The sequence below is a fragment of the Pleurodeles waltl genome, chromosome 9, assembly GCF_031143425.1.
Source record: "Pleurodeles waltl isolate 20211129_DDA chromosome 9, aPleWal1.hap1.20221129, whole genome shotgun sequence".
NCBI lineage: Eukaryota > Metazoa > Chordata > Amphibia > Caudata > Salamandridae > Pleurodeles > Pleurodeles waltl.
In genome coordinates, this window is record NC_090448.1 from 1011585608 (window position 1) to 1011604725 (window position 19118).

General features: G+C 48.5%; 1 protein-coding gene across 1 annotated transcript in view; it reads left to right on the forward strand.

Moving 5' to 3' along the window:
- The window catches only part of GEMIN2 (gem nuclear organelle associated protein 2), a 148812-nt gene that overhangs the window by 104688 nt on the left and 25006 nt on the right, over positions 1 to 19118 (forward strand). Inside the window, exon 8 of the mRNA XM_069208611.1 lies at positions 2842 to 2952. Within this exon, the coding sequence (XP_069064712.1) occupies positions 2842 to 2952 (111 nt within the window). The remainder of the gene's footprint in view (positions 1 to 2841; positions 2953 to 19118) is intronic.

Consider the following 19118-nt stretch of genomic DNA (forward strand, 5'->3'; position numbering starts at 1 on the left):
CCGATACGGTGTTGAAGGACTATCATAAACGTTATCCTTCTACCGCAATGGCGACACCCTCTCCTACACATCCACCACCTATGGCCCCGGCATCTCCGCCTCTTCTGCCACCTCCTACACATAGGATGACTCCAATTTCAAGCACTGCCATCACTCCAAGAGGAAAACCATCTTCATCCAAAGATACAGATGAGGGAGAACTTCAGGACATCAAGTCGGATGCCAATGTTGGGATGAGTACCTCATTCCCACACCATCTCTCCCAGCGCCGCAACCAATAGATTCTCCACCATAGGATATCAGTGCTTTTCATACGTTGATGGAAAGAACAGCTACGAGGTTTCAACTTCCAATCACAGTCAAGCAGTCTGACTGTCTTCTCTGACTTCAAGGAGCAGTCAGGAAGACAGTGAGGGCAGGCAGTCCCTTTGAATTATTAAATCTAAGAAGAATGTCTAAAGATAATGAAAACACCAGCTACAGTAACTGCAGTTCTTCCTAGAATTGACAAGAAATATAAGGCAGCTAATGATTCTCCGGCATGTTTGGTAGGATATCCAAAGCCAGGCTCTGTGATAACATAAGCTGCACAGCACCAGTCGAAGAACACTTAAGTGCCCATCTCAACTCCACCTGACAAAGAAGGCAGGTGCCTTCATAAAATCGGAAAATGATTTTCTACGATCTCAGGCACTACTGTCCGTGCTGCAAATTCTTTGACAATCTTCGGCAGGTGTGACCACCAGATGTGGTCAGACATCGCACCATAGCTGGATCATTTACTGGATGACAAGAAAGAGATAGCAGGAAAAATATTAGAAATTGAGAGGTGCGCTATGGACGTAGCTTCCCTCGGCTTTTGGCAGCACACAGGGTCAGCGGTCCCTGGACGTCAGGGCTGGCTTAAAGCAACAACATTCTGCCCTGACGAACATGCCAAGATACATGTCATATGATGGTGATGTGTTATTTGGGAAGCACATTGATGAGGCTTTGCGAGCAATTAAAGCGAACACAAACATTACAAGGTTATTAGGAACACTCCAGTTCAGGAAAACCCCTTTTAGAGGAGCCAGTGGACGAGGTACCTATTCCTTTTGTGCTGGTTACCAAGGATATCAATCGTACCAGCTCCATCAGCACTTTTGACCTACCTATCAGTAGCACCAATCATATTGTGCACCACCCAGGGCTGCATACTCGAAACAGCAACCACAGTGAAAGCAGCCAACACAGTCGAGACACACTGTCAGAAAACAGTGACAACACTTTACTGCTTGCCTCACCCCTATTGGCAGCTTGGTCTCTGGGAGCACACATTTCCTGTTACTGCCGTCAATGGCAGACAATTACAGCGGACAAGTGGGTTGTCAGTCTTATCAGGTATGATCATACTCTGGAGTTCACAACAATTCCAACTACTCATCCACCTCAAAGATCACCTCTGTCTCACCTTCACCTGCTCAGGAAGGAGGCGCTAGCCATGCTGATCAAAGGTGCCATACTGTCAGAAGGGAATGAGCTTCTATTCTCGCTTCGTCCTAGTAAAGAGAAAATCTGGAGAATGGGGTCCCATTCTGGATCTCAGTAAACTCAACAAGTACCTGCATAAAAAATCCTTTCATATGGTCACTCTCAAAGATATATTATAACTCCTCAATCATGGCGTCTGTATGGCCAGCCTGGATGGATTTGCAGTATACGTATTTCCACATCCCTAGCCATCCCAGACATTGAAAGTTCGTCTGTTTTATGGTAGCAGGCACTCATTATCAATTCAAAGCTCTTACCTTTTGGTGAAAATCCGGGAAGCTGGGCTTAACCAAAGGCTCGCTCCAGTAGCTTTACATCTCAGACAAAAAAGGCCTGCAAGTTATTTTCCGAACCTCGACAACTGGCTCATAAAAGCACCTTCAGCAAGAGTCGGAAGCTACCTCAACTTGCCTATAATTGTTTCAATCTCTAAAACTCTGGAGCAAATACCAAAAGTCTCTATTTCCGCACTCAAATAGGATAACCTTCCTAGGAGCAACCCTTGATATGTTACAGGACAAAGCATTCTAGTCCTCAAAGAGGTAAAGAAGCATCATGTTGTTGGTACACAATCTTTCCAAAAGAGAATTCACTTCTGTCTGTCTCCTCAAGTCACTTCTCAGCATGTCATCAGCCAATCTTTTGGTGCCCTGTGCCTATCTCAGAATGAGACCCATTCGAGAAGAACCAGACAAGCAGTGGGTTGAAGTGACTGGTTCATTCGATGATCTCATTCAGATCACACCAACTATGAAAAAGGTGCTTCCTGGTAGCAAGCCACCAAGAACCTCATCAGGGCTAATGTTCCTTTCTCCAATTCCAGAGTACATAATCACCATGAACGCTTCTCCAGAGGGCTGGGGAGTCCACCTGCCCATCTTCAAGATCTCCAAATCCGTTTCATATGCAATATTTCACTATGCATATGTGTAAAGTGCCACTCCACTCTGCGCCCCTACACTTTACACCATGTCACCCTATTCTACAGTATTCTGTTCTGTGCCCCACTCTATTGTGCCGCTGTATTCTGGGCACCACTCTTCTCTACTCGAAGCAGCTAACTTTACCCATTCTGAACAGCAGCCACCCTACTGTACAACATGGTTAAAAGACATTGGTAAAGCCAATATTTCTTGCATAAGCAAGACCTGTTAGTATTTCAGTGCTTGTTTTTTATTGTTTGCAATTATTTGTTTTTCGCCTGCAGTCGTTGAATTTACCCTGTATCTGCAAAAGTTGAGTTCACTTTTCACTAAAATTATTGTTGTGAAGCATTGTTGACTAACTCTTTGTGTTTGGTGGTTTCAGGGTAGGTGGTTTTATGCCTTGCTGGCATGTCTGGAAAAACCTCTGCTGCCTGAGGCTCACTCTCTAATTCGACAACTAGCTAGAAGGTGCTCTGAAGTGAGAGTCACTGTGGTAAGTTGCACCATCTTTTGGATTCAAGGGCTGCGGTAACAAAAATATCAGTCGCTGGAGGTGCCATATTAGTAGATTTAATTCCTCATGACATCTGACATCAGTATTCTTAACACCCAGTTTGGAAATTGGTATATAACACTATTGCAGGTGACTGGCATTATTTTTGGTGCATTTTTTCAAATATTTTTTCTTGCCATATTGTGATTATTTTCCATGGCTTATTAAGAAAACTCTGACGAAGTTACGATTTTATTTGTTTATCCTATTGAGAGTATTTAAGCACAAAACGGTGCTACACAGTGTGACGAGGGCTGGTTCCCAGCCGAAATGTGTCCCCTTTGTTTGATAACTTAATAAAGTTATAAGCTCTCAATCTCAGTGTCGCACCTCTTACTTTTAGTGTGGAACTTGGTGATATATGGTTAAGTAACCCCCCATTGTGCATAGTCTTTTTTCCAATAATTTGACTGCCAATGTTTCATTGATATTTTTTATGATGTGTTAAAAGTTGTCATGAGTTGTAGGAAGTTGGCTCTGTATGTGCTATTTCAAAGTAAGGAATAGCATGCACGGAGTCCAAGGGTTCCCCTTAGAGGTAAAATAGTGGTAAAAAGAGATAATACTAATGCTCTATTTTGTAGTAGTGTGGTCGAGCAGTAGGCTTATCCAAGGAGTAGTGTTAAGCATTTGTTGTACATACACATAGACAATAAATGAGGTACACACACTCGGAGACAAATCCAGCCAATAGGTTTTGTATAGAAAAATATATTTTCTTAGTTTATTTTAAGAACCACAGGTTCAAATTTAACATGTAATATCTTGTTTGAAAGGTATTGCAGGTAAGTACATTAGGAACTTTGAATCATTTCAATTGCATGTATACTTTTCAAGTTATTCACAAATAGCTATTTTAAAAGTGGACACAGTGCAATTTTCACAGTTCCTGGGGGAGGTAAGTTTTTGTTAGTTTTACCAGGTAAGTACGACACTTACAGGGTTCAGTTCTTGGTCTAAGGTAGCCCACCGTTGGGGGTTCAGAGCAACCCCAAAGTTACCACACCAGCAGCTCAGGGCCGGTCAGGTGCAGAGTTCAAAGTGGTGCCCAAAACGCATAGGCTTCAATGGAGAGAAGGGGGTGCCCCGGTTCCAGTCTGCCAGCAGGTAAGTACCCGCGTCTTCGGAGGGCAGACCAGGGGGGTTTTGTAGGGCACCGCGGGGGACACAAGCCCACACAGAAATTTCACCCTCAGCGGCGCGGGGGCGGCCGGGTGCAGTGTTAGAACAAGCGTCGGGTTCGCAATGGAAGTCAATGAGAGATCAAGGGATCTCTTCAGCGCTGCAGGCAGGCAAGGGGGGGCTTCCTCGGGGAAACCTCCACTTGGGCAAGGGAGAGGGACTCCTGGGGGGTCACTTCTGCAGTGAAAGTCCGGTCCTTCAGGTCCTGGGGGCTGCGGGTGCAGGGTCTTTTCCAGGCGTCGGGACTTAGGTTTCAGAGAGTCGCGGTCAGGGGAAGCCTCGGGATTCCCTCTGCAGGCGGCGCTGTGGGGGCTCAGGGGGGACAGGTTTTGGTACTCACAGTCGTAGAGTAGTCCGGGGGTCCTCCCTGAGGTGTTGGTTCTCCACCAGCCGAGTCGGGGTCGCCGGGTGCAGTGTTGCAAGTCTCACGCTTCTTGCGGGGAGATTGCAGGGTTCTTTAAAGCTGCTCCTTTGGATAAAGTTGCAGTCTTTTTGGAGCAGGTCCGCTGTCCTCTGGAGTTTCTTGTCGTCGTCGAAGCAGGGCAGTCCTCAGAGGATTCAGAGGTCGCTGGTCCCTTTGGAAGGCGTCGCTGGAGCAGAGTTCTTTGGAAGGCAGGAGACAGGCCGGTGAGTTTCTGGAGCCAAGGCAGTTGTTGTCTTCTGGTCTTCCTCTGCAGGGGTTTTCAGCTAGGCAGTCCTTCTTTTTGTTGTTGCAGGAATCTAATTTCTAGGTTCAGGGAGAGCCCTTAAATACTAAATTTAAGGGCGTGTTTAGGTCTGGGGGGTTAGTAGCCAATGGCTACTAGCCCGGAGGGTGAGTACACCCTCTTTGTGCCTCCTCCCAAGGGGAGGGGGTCACATCCCTAATCCTATTGGGGGAATCCTCCATCTGCAAGATGGAGGATTTCTACAAGTTAGAGTCACCTCAGCTCAGGACACCTTAGGGGCTGTCCTGACTGGCCAGTGACTCCTCCTTGTTATTCTCATTATTTTCTCCGGCCTTGCCGCCAAAAGTGGGGGCCGTGGCCGGAGGGGGCGGGCAACTCCACTAGCTGGAGTGTCCTGCGGTGCTGTGACAAAGGGGTGAGCCTTTGAGGCTCACCGCCAGGTGTTACAGCTCCTGCCTGGGGGAGGTGTTAGCATCTCCACCCAGTGCAGGCTTTGTTACTGGCCTCAGAGTGACAAAGGCACTCTCCCCATGGGGCCAGCAACATGTCTCTAGTGTGGCAGGCTGCTGGAACCAGTCAGCCTACACAGATAGTTGGATACAGTTTCAGGGGGCACCTCTAAGGTGCCCTCTGGGGTGTGTGTCACAATAAAATGTACACTGGCATCAGTATGCATTTATTGTGCTGAGAAGTTTGATACCAAACTTCCCAGTTTTCAGTGTAGCCATTATGGTGCTGTGGAGTTCGTGTAAAACAGACTCCCAGACCATATACTCTTATGGCTACCCTGCACTTACAATGTCTAAGGTTTTGCTTAGACACTGTAGGGGCACAGTGCTCATGCACTGGTACCCTCACCTATGGTATAGTGCACCCTGCCTTAGGGCTGTAAGGCCTGCTAGAGGGGTGTCTTACCTATACTGCATAGGCAGTGAGAGGCTGGCATGGCACCCTGAGGGGAGTGCCATGTCGACTTACTCATTTTGTTCTCACTAGCACACACAAGCTGGTAAGCAGTGTGTCTGTGCTGGATGAGGGGTCTCTAGGGGTGCATAATACATGCTGCAGCCCTTGGAGACCTTCCCTGGCATCAGGGCCCTTGGTACCAGAGGTACCAGTTACAAGGGACTTATCTGGATGCCAGGGTGTGCCAATTGTGGAATCAAAAGTACAGGTTAGGGAAAGAACACTGGTGCTGGGGCCTGGTTAGCAGGCCTCAGCACACTTTCAATTCAAAACATAGCATCAGCAAAGGCAAAAAGTCAGGGGGTAACCATGCCAAGGAGGCATTTCCTTACATGAGTGTTGTAATATCTGGGGCAATTACCAGTGCATGGTAAGGGCACGAGTTACAGTTACCTTAGGGCATGAGTTATAATTAGGATCTGAGTTTACGCACACAAAACCATAGAAATGCAGCAGTTCTAGCTATGGTTAGCTTAAGTAACTATAACATTCCTGTAACCTTAGTTTTTTTTCCAGTGAATTTCTATGTTTTTTAAACTTAATTTTAATTACTATACATTAATGCAACCACTGCCACGCACAGCCTTTGGCTGAGTTCGGGGGTGTTGACCACATGGCCATGTCTTGCGGCCATCCCCCTGTAAGCGTCCAACTCCGCATGCATAAGCCTCTGAGTGAGTCCGTGAGTGTGTGCATGGGTCTCTGAATGGATGTGTGAATGGTTGTTTGAGTCTCTGAGTGGGTCTGTGAGTGGCTGCATGAGTGCTTGAGTCTTTGGGTCTGAATGTCTGGGCCTGTGAGTGGGTGTGTCAGGGTCTGAATGAGTCTGTGTTGGTGTGTGGGTGTCTGAGTGGGTCTGTGAGTGGGTGGGTGTGTGTGCCTGGGTGTGTGTCTGAGTATATACCCTCCTATTGAGAGTACAAGACTGCAAAGATGGGCATCTCCACCAAACCAGGGTCCTTTCTCTTATCTGTATGACGAGAGTGCTTCTTTTTTTTGTGGAGATGTCCTCATATCCTTCGCAATCAATAACGTGCCACCAAAATAGGCAACAAACACACTGGGTGGGGGGTGACGTTGGGTAAGCTGTCCATTGTCCTGAGAAAAGATGGGAAGTTCTGTCAATAATAACACAAATAGGGAGGGGGAGCACTGTGCCCCCCTCCCCCGGCCGAGATATATGTGTGTGTGTGTGTGTGTGTCTCTTGCTGGTAATGCGCATGGACATTGATTCCATTGTTGGATTGTTTTCGTCTGCCATATTGTGCCGATTGTGTATCACTGAGCTCCAGGTCAAGACTCATTTCGGGCTCTTTCCGTTCCAGATCCACCCATATTTATTGGTATTGTTATTTAATGTGTTTTCCCCATATTTCGTATTTCGGGAACAAGGGAACATCGCCCGTCGGATCAACGTGCTCATTCACAGGTCCTAGAAGCCCATGCATCTCAAGAGGCCCTTTCCATCGAGGGTTCCAACTCTGAGGTAGAAATAAATCTCGAAATGCAGGATCTCCCGCCAGCCCAGCCTGTTGAAAAAACATCCAAGGTCCTCCGAAATTAAGGCTCTGGCTTGGCACCGAAATACAATCCCAAGCCAACTACCTCGGGCCTTCAACACCGACCCACTTCTGCTCATCAGTCAGCGGCGACAACTTCGACATCGAAAGATGGACCACACTCAGTTTTGGCATCAACCATTTCGGCATTGAAACACAAAACCATTTCAGCTCTAAAAATACCTAGACCAGCACCACAATCAGTCTCAAGTGTCTCATCGAAAAATACTTCACAAAATGAAATAAAAACTTGATGGCAAGCAAATTCATATACAGCCTCAAACCCGCCATTTTTTGGGAAAAGACTGTTATAGTCACGCCTTCTTCGGCAAAATGACCACTTTCTTTTGAAGAGGCCATTGACGTGCCTGCTGCTAAGAAGAAGTGGACTGATGAAAGGCTCTTGCATTTTACATCCTCCACTACAAGCCTCTCCTCCTACTCCACCACCCTCTTCCCCTCATTCACAGGGTGACCCACGAGATATCGCCCCCTCATAGGTCCTGTAAGGAAATGCCTCCTTGGCATGGTTACCCCCCTGACTTTTTGCCTTTGCTGATGCTAAGTTTTGATTTGAAAGTGTGCTGAGGCCTGCTAACCAGGCCCCAGCACCAGTGTTCTTTCCCTAACCTGTACTTTTTGTTTCCACAGTTGGCACACCCTGGCATCCAGGTAAGTCCCTTGTAACTGGTACCCCTGGTACCAAGGGCCCTGATGCCAGGGAAGGTCTCTAAGGGATGCAGCATGTCTTATGCCACCCTGGGTCCCCTCACTCAGCACAGACACACTGCTTGCCAGCTTGTGTGTGCTGGTGAGGACAAAACGAGTAAGTCGACATGGCACTCCCCTCAGGGTGCCATGCCAACCTCACACTGCCTATGCAGTATAGATAAGTCACCCCTCTAGCAGGCCTTACAGCCCTAAGGCAGGGTGCACTATACCATAGGTGAGGGCACCAGTGCATGAGCACTGTGCCCCTACAGTGTCTAAGCAAAACCTTAGACATTGTAAGTGCAGGGTAGCCATAAGAGTATATGGTCTGGAGTCTGTCATACACGAACTCCACAGCACCATAATGGCTACACTGAAAACTGGGAAGTTTGGTATCAAACTCTCAGCACAATAAATGCACACTGATGCCAGTGTATATTTTTATGTAACATACACCCCAGAGGGCACCTTAGAGGTGCCCCCTGAAACCTTAACCAACTACCCGTGTAGGCTGACTAGTTTTAGCAGCCTGCCACACTCGAGACATGTTGCTGGCCACTTGGGGAGAGTGCCTTTGTCACTCTGTGGCTAGTAACAAAGCCTGTACTGGGTGGAGATGCTTATCACCTCCCCCTTGCAGGAACTGTAAACACCTGGCGGTGAGCCTCAAAGGCTCACCCCCTTTGTTACAGCACCCCAGCGCATTCCAGCTAGTGGAGTTGCCCGCCCCCTCCAGCCACGGCCCCACTTTTGGCGGCAAGGCCGGAGGAGATAATGAGAAAAAACAAGGAGGAGTCACTGGCCAGTCAGGACACCCCTAAGGCGACCTGAGCTGAGGTGACTCGGACTTTTAGAAATCCTCCATCTTGCAGATGGAGGATTCCCCCCAATAGGGATAGGAATGTGACCCCCTCCCCTTGGGAGGAGGCACAAAGAGGGTGTAGCCATCCTCAGGGCTAGTAGCCATTGGCTACTGCCCTCCCAGACCTAAACACACCCCTAAATTCTGTATTTAGGGTCTCCCCAGAACCTAGGAACTGAGATTTCTGCAACCTAAGAAGAAGAGGACTGCTAAGCTGAAAAACCCTGCAGAGAAGACGAAGACACCAACTGCTTTGGCCCCAGCTCTACCGGCCTGTCTCCATCCCCCCCCCCCCCCCCCCCCCCCCCCCCCCCCCCCCCCCCCCTTTCTAAAGACACTGCTCCAGCGACGCTCTCCCCAGGGACCAGCGACCTCCTGAATCCTCAGAGACTGCCCTGCTCTAGAAGGACGAAGAAACTCCCGAGGACAGCGGCTCTGTTCACCCAAGACTGCACTTTGTTTCAAAGGAGCAACTTTAAAACAACTTGCGTTTCCTGCCAGAAGCGTGAGACTTGCTACTCTGCACCCGACGCCCCCGGCTCGACTTGTGGAGAAACAACACTTCAGGGAGGACTCCCTGGCGACTGCGAGACCGTGAGTAGCCAGAGTTGCCCCCCCCCCCTCTCCTGAGCCCCCACAGCGACGCCTGCAGAGGGAATCCCGAGGCTCCCCCTGACCGTGACTGCCTGTTCCTCAGATCCCGACGCCTGGAAAGACTCTGCACCCGCAGCCCCCAGGACCTGAAGGATCCGAACTCCAGTGCAGGAGTGACCCCCAGGAGGCCCTCTCCCTTGCCCAGGTGGTGGCTACCCCGAGGAGCCCCCCCCCCCCTTGCCTGCATCGCTGAAGAGACCCCTTGGTCTCCCATTGCTTTCTATTGAAAACCAGACGCGTGTTTGCACACTGCACCCGGCCGCCCCGTGCTGCTGAGGGTGTACTTTCTGTGCTAACTTGTGTCCCCCCCCCGATGCCCTACAAAACCCCCCTGGTCTGCCCTCCGAAGACGGGGGTACTTACCTGCTGGCAGACTGGAACCGGGGCACCCCCTTCTCCATTGAAGCCTATGTGTTTTGGGCACCACTTTGACCTCTGCACCTGACCGGCCCTGAGCTGCTGGCGTGGTAACTTTGGGGTTGCCCTGAACCCCCAACGGTGGGCTACCTTGGACCCAAACTTGAACCCCGTAGGTGGTTTACTTACCTGCAAAAACTAACAAACTCTTACTCCCCCCAGGAACTGCTGAAAATTGCACCAAGTGTCTAGTTTTAAAATAGCTATTTGTGATTTATTTGAAAACTGTGTATGCTATTCTGATTATTCAAAGTTCCTAAAGTACTTACCTGCAATACCTTTCATTTGAAATATTACATGTAAAATTTGAACCTGTGGTTCTTAAAATAAACTAAGAAAATATATTTTTCTATACAAAAACCTATTGGCCTGGAATTGTCTGAGTGTGTGTACAACAAATGCTTAACACTACTCCTTTTGATAAGCCTACTGCTCGACCACACTACCACAAAATAGAGCATTAGTATTATCTCTTTTTGCCACTATCTTACCTCTAAGGGGAACCCTTGGACTCTGTGCATACTATTCCTTACTTTGAAATAGTGCATACAGAGCCAACTTCCTACAGGTCCCCTCACTCTTTCACTGGGGAACATGGTACAAGGGATGACTCCTTTTTAATATACCACAATCCTCTAGTCCTTGGTCAGTTTATGATGTCGATCCAGAACCTGACACTGATCCAGACCTATACCCTGCTAGGCCATCTCCTCCAGATGACACCACCGCTTTCCAAGAGCTTATTGGTGGGGCAGCCACAAACCACCAAGTACCCTTAGATAACGTGCCCATAGAGGATGATTTTGTTTATTCAAGACACTTTCAACTGTACATAGTGCAATACAGCACCTCCCTATGCTGAAAAAGAATGTTGAGGCATCCAGACAAAAATTTTAAAGAACCTGCAAGGTTCTGTATTATCACACCAAGGGTGACCAAAAACTAGTAAAGCTTCAACCTCTGACCACATTTGTATCCTATCAATTCCCAAACTGCAAGTGACACATCTCCTCCTGATAGGGAGAGGAAGCTTATGGATGTCTCTGGCAAGCATGTTGCGGCTCAGGCCGCTAATAACTGGTATATTGCCAACACTATGGGATTGTTAAATGGGTATGATCTGCCCATTGGGGAAGATGAAGGAACTCCTCCAATATCTTCCAGAGGAGCATAAGAAGAGAGCAAGAGATACTTAATGATGGGCAGATCATCTCTAATAACTATTAGATGTGCCTTCGACCCCGCAGCCACAGCTGCCAGAGGGGTCAACACAAGTGTCCTGCTACATCATCATGCTTGGTTACGCATATCAGGCTTTAAGCCAGAGGTGCAGCAAACCATCTTGAACGTTCCTTTTGATGTTCCTCTGGTTAAGCAACCCCCCCCAAAATCTATTTATTCCACACCTGTCGAGGAAGGATTACAACACTTCCTCCCTATTTGGCAAAAGAGTATCGGATCAATGGGTGTTGGATATTATCCAAAATGGTTACTGTTAGCAGCTTAGTTCCACACCTCCAAACATTTCACCTTGCATTCACAAACTCTCCATAGAAAAATATAACCCTGCTCAAACTGGAAGTTCAGGCTCTCTTACTTAGAGGAGCTATAGAACCTATCCCTACACAACATCAAGGGTTTAGAGTATACTCCCTATACTTCCCTAATCCCCAAAAAGGATGAATCCTTACTGCCAATACTAGATCTATGGCCATTAAATCACTACATCCTATTAGAGCATTTTCACATAGTTACCCTCCAGGACGTGAGCCACTTCTCCAACAAACCAATTTCCACTCATCCCTAGACTCAAAGGATGCCTATTTTCACATCTACACACATCCAGCACATTGCAAATACTTTAGATTTGTAATAGCAGGCAACCACTATCCGTTCAAAATTCTCCCATTCATAGTCACAACTGCACCTTGCATATTCACAAAGTTTCTAGCGATAGTAGCAGCACATTTGCACAGACAAAACATTCATGTCTTTCCATATCTGGATGACTGGCTCATTAAAGCCAGCATTCTCCGACTTCACACCCAAGCAACCATAGATTTGCTGCATCAACTAGGCTTTACCATTAATTTCCAAAAATCTCACCTGCAGCCTCTGCAGATCCAGTCTTACCTCTGGGCTATTCTAAACACGCAGCTGGGATTAACCTATCCCAACGAAGCACAAATACAGAATTTTCAAACACCAAATCCCAAGGAACTAAGTTTTACGATTTTACTCCTGCAGTCGTAGAATTTGGATACCTTAACTTGTCTCAAGAATGCATGGACATGAACAACATGGCTGAGTAGCAGCACTTCTTGCGAGCTCCAGCGTCCAACAAATAATCTGAGGTGAATCCTGCCTACTCGGAACATCTACATCTGCTAGGAGGACACTAGCGAGGCTGTCTGTTCTCCAGTTCTGTTTAGGGCCATGGGACCACTTAACATAATTCCACACAATTTGGGCAGCTCAGCAGCTTGCCGGCCCCATAAACCCCCCCTTCACAGCCTGAGTTCTCCTGCCAACCAGAACAAGGTGGCCCCAGTGCGGAGGCGGTGAGTGTGCCTCTCCTGTTTCCCCTGATCCCTTGGACGATGTGGTGGTCCTGAGCCTGAGAATAGTAGAACTAGACTGACTTGTACCCAGTGGGCAGGAGGAGTCTCTAGTGCGGCTGCAGCAGAGCGGGCAACAGGGACTACTTGGCTGGGACGAGGCCTCAGGAGAGCTGGGGTTGGAGCAGCACGTGGACGCACCCCATTGAGGCACACACCTGGGTTGGGATTGTGAAGCCCACATGCCTAAGCATCCAGGGCGGGGCAACTGAGAGCATGGGCACCTGCAGCAAAGGAGGCGAGGCCACTCCTCCAGATCTCATTAGAAGCCCCAAGCTGGAGTACACCGCGGGGCAGAAGTGCAACTGAGTGGGCCTGCACCTCCCAGCCCTCCCACCCCTCATTTTGCCATGGGGCGCGGTCTCTGGGCCAGAGAGTGGAGAATTGAGTCCTCCCCACAGTCCGTAAACTGGAGTAGTCAGCAGTACCGACACAGAGGAGACGCTGACAGGGACTGCTCAGCCTAGGCACAGCCCATGTAGAGGCGGGACTGCCGGGCTACCCGGGTGGGCCGTGTGGAGATCTGGGGGCTGAACTCTGACTGACTTTCTGAGCGAGCCTAGTTGGAGTCTGCTGACACAGAGGATTGATTTGGAGTGCAAATAAGTGTGCCTCGGTGATGTTGCGGCTGGCGTCACATTGTGATAGTGGTGGGCCCAGGTGGGGCCTACCCAATGAACAGTAGCACCCTAGCTGGAAGGATAGGGGACCAAACAGTACAGGTGTCCAAGCGTCTGTGTACTACAAGGGAGAGAAATGCAGTCTGCTTGGGGCCCTGTGCTGGAGCACTAGAGGCCTAGTGTAGAGAGGCTGTATACAATTGAAGAGGGGACTGCTGGAACCAACACCACCTACAAGGACTCCTTAACCCCTCTGGTGCCACAGACAAGCTTGTCTCGCCCTCGGACACGGTCGCTGTGTGCCGAGGACAAAACCAGCTCATCCTGCACCCAGGCCATAGGGGGAGCGCTAGCCCCAGGGGGGCACAAAGCTCCCCCAGACCCAGGGAAGATTTTCTTTTTTTTTTTTTAAAGAGTGTGGGTGCATGGTGATCGACTCTCGAGGGGCGGGGGAATAGCCTACTTCGTGCCAGGGAATTTAAAAAAAAATAGTGGAGTGGTGGATACCAACCAGTATGGGCAACTGAAGGGGGTAACAGTCTCAGCTCTCGCCCCACACACTAAAACATGTTATCCCATGCCAAGCAAGAGGATATTTGATTATTTTGCCTTTTGGTTTTACATTTTGGCCATGAGAGCTTGGCTAACTCTCAAAATTGTCCCACTTGGAATGGTGGGAGCTGCACTTTTTGGACTTTGGGACACTGCCTTGTAGAAAAATCTACGAGACCTAGACACATCTGAAAACTTAAACATCTGGGGAGTCCAGGGTGGTGTGCTTCACATGCACCCTGCACCATTTTCTTACCCACAATGCCCTGCAAACCTCCAACTTTGCTGGAAATCACACATTTTCCCAAATTGTGATGGAACCTTCCGGAATCTGCAGGATCCCACAAAATTCCTACCACCCAGCATTGTCGCATCTATACCAATAAAAAGTCTTCCCCACTTGTTTTGTTTTTTTCCCCCCTCAAAATACCATTTTGGACCCACTTTGGTTCCCCCCTCATTTTCGACATGTTTTTGTCTCGTCCCTGTCGCAGGCACTTGGCCCAACTACACAAGTGAGGTATCATTTTTACCGGGAGACTGAGAAGAACGTTGGGTGGTAGGAAATTTGTGCTGGTGCGGTGATCCCACACAGAAATGTGAGAGCAATTTTGTTTTTGTTTTTTTTGTTGTTTTTTTTTTTAAGCTAAATTTGAGGTTTGCTGAGGATTCTGGTTAAGAAAACACTGGGGATCCACACAAGTCACAGCTCCCTGGAATCCCTCGAGTGTCTAGTTATCTGACATTGCAGGAAAAAGTTAGAGTAAAACATGGAGAATAATGGCTTTTTTCAGCTCAATTTCAATATATTTTTATTTCAGCTGTTATTTTCTCTAGGAAAACCTCGTAGGATCTACACAAATGAATCCTTGCTGAATTCAGAAGTTTGTCTACCTTTCAGAAATGTTTAGCTTTCTGGGATCCAGCATTGGTTTCACACCCATTTCTGTCACTAACTGCGAGGAAGCTAAAAGCTCAAAAATAGTTCAAATGGGGTATGTCCCTGTAAAATGCCAAGCTTGTGTTGAAAAATGTGATTTTATGATTCAAGTCTGCCTGTTCCTGAAAGCTGGGAAGATGGTGATTTTAGCACCGCAAACCCTTTGTTGATGCCATTTTCATGGGAAAAAATCACAAGCCTTCTTCTGCAGCCCCTTGTCCCATTCATATATATATTTTTTTCCTCAACTGAAAATTTCGCTGTATTTTGGCTAATTTCTTGGTTGCCTCCAGGGGAACCCACAAACTCTGGGTACCTCTAGCATCCCTAGGATATTGGGAAAAAAAGACGCAAATTTGGCATGGGTAGCTTATGTGGACAAAAAGTTAGGAGGGTCTAAGCGCAAACTGTCCCAAATAGGCCAATAAAGGCCTGGCAGCGAAGGGGTTAAAGAACATTTCCCCCTACCCCAACCCCAAGGGGCATATCTGATACAGCTAAATCCTCTGAAGCCCTGGTGCCATAGTAGGGTTTGGGTGGACAGTAGTAGAGGATCGCTCCAGATGGGTAGTCTGAAGTTGCATGTTGGTGGGACAGATTTCATGGTGAGGAGGAGAATTGAGAGAGGGATTGGGCCGAAAGCCACACCAAATTGGAGCCCTGCCACCTGCTGCATTCCCACGTGAGGCAGATACCACAAAACTCATGTGGCCCCGTGCTGCCTTCCATGTCATCCACCTCCCCTCCCCGCTGGGGACGTTGCAGGGTCTTCTCCTTTCTTGAAGTCTATTGAGACGGACCTGGAATTATGGCAAGAGATAAGGAAGCCAAACACTTGTGACAGGGCGAGATGGACAGATGTATGAAGGCTCCACCGCCTCCATCAGAACAGGAGATTAATGTGCCTTCAGTACCCAATAATGCGACACTCCACCAGGCAATCCAGTCCTCCAGTGAGGCACTTGATGGTAATAGGAGGGGTGTGTGTGGAAGTCTCTGTCCTGTGCCAAGACTTACAAAATGTATCAAAGAGGGTGACGGCTGCAGAGACTAGGCTTTCAGAGGTGGAGTATATGGTTCAGAGCCTTAAAGCAATGGCACAGACTCGCAGGGTCAACACGGATATAATGTAGCATCTTGAGGTTGCAGAAAACTGCACCTGTAGAAATATTCTCTGCTTCGTTGGTTTCCTGGAGAGAGCAGAGGGTGCAAACACCAACAAGTTCTTGACTAACTGGCTAGCGAACACCTTGTCCTCTGACATTCTCCAAATGCTTTGTAGTGCAGTTGGTACACAAGGCCCGCAGCATGAGCCCCCCACCCTCCCCCCGGGGTCCCACCACCTCCTGTGATAGTTTCTCAGCTTTCTCGACAGACATGATCCTTTGCAAGGCCCGCCACAAGCCAGACCTACGCCACGAAAGCTCTAAAATTTGGATATTCCCAGACTATAGCCAGGAGGTTCAACGCCATTGCCTCTCTTTTGATTCAGTAAAAAACTAAATTGCGTGCCCTCCAACTCCAATACATGCTTCTGTTTCCTGCAAAACTAAAAGTCTGTTACAATGGACAAGTCCTCTTCTTCCACTCCCCGGAGGGGGTCTGGGACTGACTGGCAGAGTGACTCAAACTCTGTCTGGATTCGGAAACAAGACCTAGTTGGCAACTGCTGGGGGAGTAGGGGGCCAAAACTGTCCGGCAACGAAGGTGGAGAAAAAAAATACAGACACACACACACCAACCAGAGGGGGCACCCCACACCCAAAGTGGATAGAGGTGGACTGTCCTCAGGCTCTGAAGGAGACATTGGGTGCACCCACAAGAAGATCTGGGGGAGCTTGCTGTCTGGGACCATCCTGTCTGGCCCCAGCAATTTGGGGGGGGGGGGGGGGGGATATACAACATCCTCAGAGACAGAAAGCATACACCCCCTCGTTGCTGAAATCACAGCATTAGAGGTGGACAAGGCCAACCAGGCTCAATTGTTACATACTCACAGCTGGGATCCGGACCAGCCAAACCCTTGAAGTGGATATCTGTGGCCAAAAACCAGGGCAACAACCAGATGATACTAACCCACGAACCCCTCTCTCCTCTTTGGGAGAGCACAACAGCAGTCTAATTGTGAACTACTTTCTAAACATGTAGTTCTATGCTCTTCTTTCCCTACCTTTTGTCCCTCCCCTCTTAAAATTTCTTCTCTTTAGTTTCTTGTAAATAATTTAGTGTTGCATAATTGTGGCTGTCCTGTGGGGTCGGGTGACCGACCTCTCCGCATCTTCCTGCACATAGTTCGATGTTGATGTGGTTTGATGTGACCTGGAGATTGTAGGGGGTTGTGAGGGGGGTGGGTGATGGAGGGATTTCATCAATTTTTAAAACAAATTTGTTTTAAAGTTGTAAGGGCAGTTGGTGGAGAACACGAGGCTGCGGAGACAAAGGGGCTGCGGGAGGCAATTGATAGTGGGCAAGGCATCACTGTAAACCCACTGTGGCGTCTATCAATACTGCTCAGGGGCTCAGACTGGGGAATACAATTAAATGTGACTTGGTAATTACTTATATCAAACAAATACAACCTGACATAGTTATGCTACAAGAAACACTCAATGCCGTTTTGTGGGAGGGGTGCCTATGTGGTTCTAGCTCATTCAGGCTACACTTTGGGTTCTAGGGGTGTGGCAATACTGATGGCAAAAAATCCAATATCCCGCCCCCGCTCCCCCTTTTCAAGCTGACCAGGACCTACCCCCCAGGGCACAAACAAGGGCATTCGGGGCACATGGACAAGTCAGGAACTCATCTTGATCTGCACTTATGCGCCTCCCTGTCTTCAGGCTCCCATGCTGGCCAGGGTGGTGGATATCTTGCTAGAGACCTCCAGCTCCATACATATCCTAGGGGGGACTTTAATTATGTGATGCACCCACGTTGGACTGATCCAAATCTAGGGGGGAACACCCCTCAGACCTCCCCACTGGCTGTCTTCATGGGAACAATGGGACTGTCTAATTTGTGGAGATGCCAACATCTCTATACTAGACAGTACTCTTACTTTTCAGGGGCTCATAAGGCATGCTCCCAATTAGACCATATATTTACGCCAAGTGGGGAAGGTACCCCAGGTGGAGTACCTAGCCAGAGGCCTGTCTGACCACTCACCGCTATTGGTACAACTTGGGACGCAACCTTGATCTCTGGGCACAGGGAGGAAATTTAATGCATGGTATCTTTACAATGGAGAGATAGACGGAGGCCTCCGAGTAGATACTGAACTCTTCAAGGAAAAGGTAGATTCTGTGGACCCCGAAGTCATGTTATGGGAAGCCTACAAACCTGCCATGCGAGATAGGGCCCAAAACCAAATTGCCCAAAAAAGAGGCAGACGGAGGAAGAGAGAGTGCTTATAGAACGTCTTTTCCCTAGAAGAACGGGTGACCCGCTCCCCAGACCCTCACCTTTTAAGACAATTAGAAACACTGCACATGGATTACCGTGATTTGGCGCAAGGCACTGCCAGAGGGCACAGGTCGGCAACCTTACACCTGTAGGAAGCTGGCCTGGTGTGTTTTGAACACCTATGGTGTTATCACCTTATACCAGGTCCAGGTATCCCCTATTATAAACTGTAGGAAGTGTCTAGGAAGCCAGGGCTCTCTAGAGGTAGCTGTGGATGAGTAGTCAAGACTTACCTAGGAGACATACAAAGCTTATGGATACACAGCAACTTATCACACATGAAAGAACCACAGTATTACAAAAATAAAGGTACTTTATTACAGTAACGGAACACTAGAATACTTATATGCAGTTCCCCCTGACTGGAGGTAAGTACACACTATTTATATACACAATAGCAATCAGAAAGTAGCTTAGAAACAACAAGCACTGGCAACACTTAGTGAAAACAGTGAACACCCGGGGGGGGGGGGGGGGGGCAAACCATATACTAAAAGTGGAATGCGAGATACAGTCCCCCAACCAAGGATGTGGAGTAGTTAGAGGGGAGCTGGAGGAACTAGGAACCCCAAGAAGTGAGTACCAGAGTGACCCCCAGCGACCAGGAGAGCAGAGGCAAGTACCTGGTTTTCCCAAGGACTAACAGGAGGACTTAGAAAAAGGATTACGCAAGTACAGGACCAGTGTAGAAGAAACCAACAATGGATTCTGGAAGAAGAGGGTCTGCAAAAGAAGAGGACAGAGCCCAGTCCACGATGGAGTGTCCAGTGGGGGCAGGAGCTACTAACCACCCTTCTGTGTATGAAGAACCAGATCGATGAGGGGTGAAGACCACCAGCTGTGGAGCCCAGGAGCTGCAGACGAGTCCTTGGAGCAGTGCAGATGGTGTCACATCGGT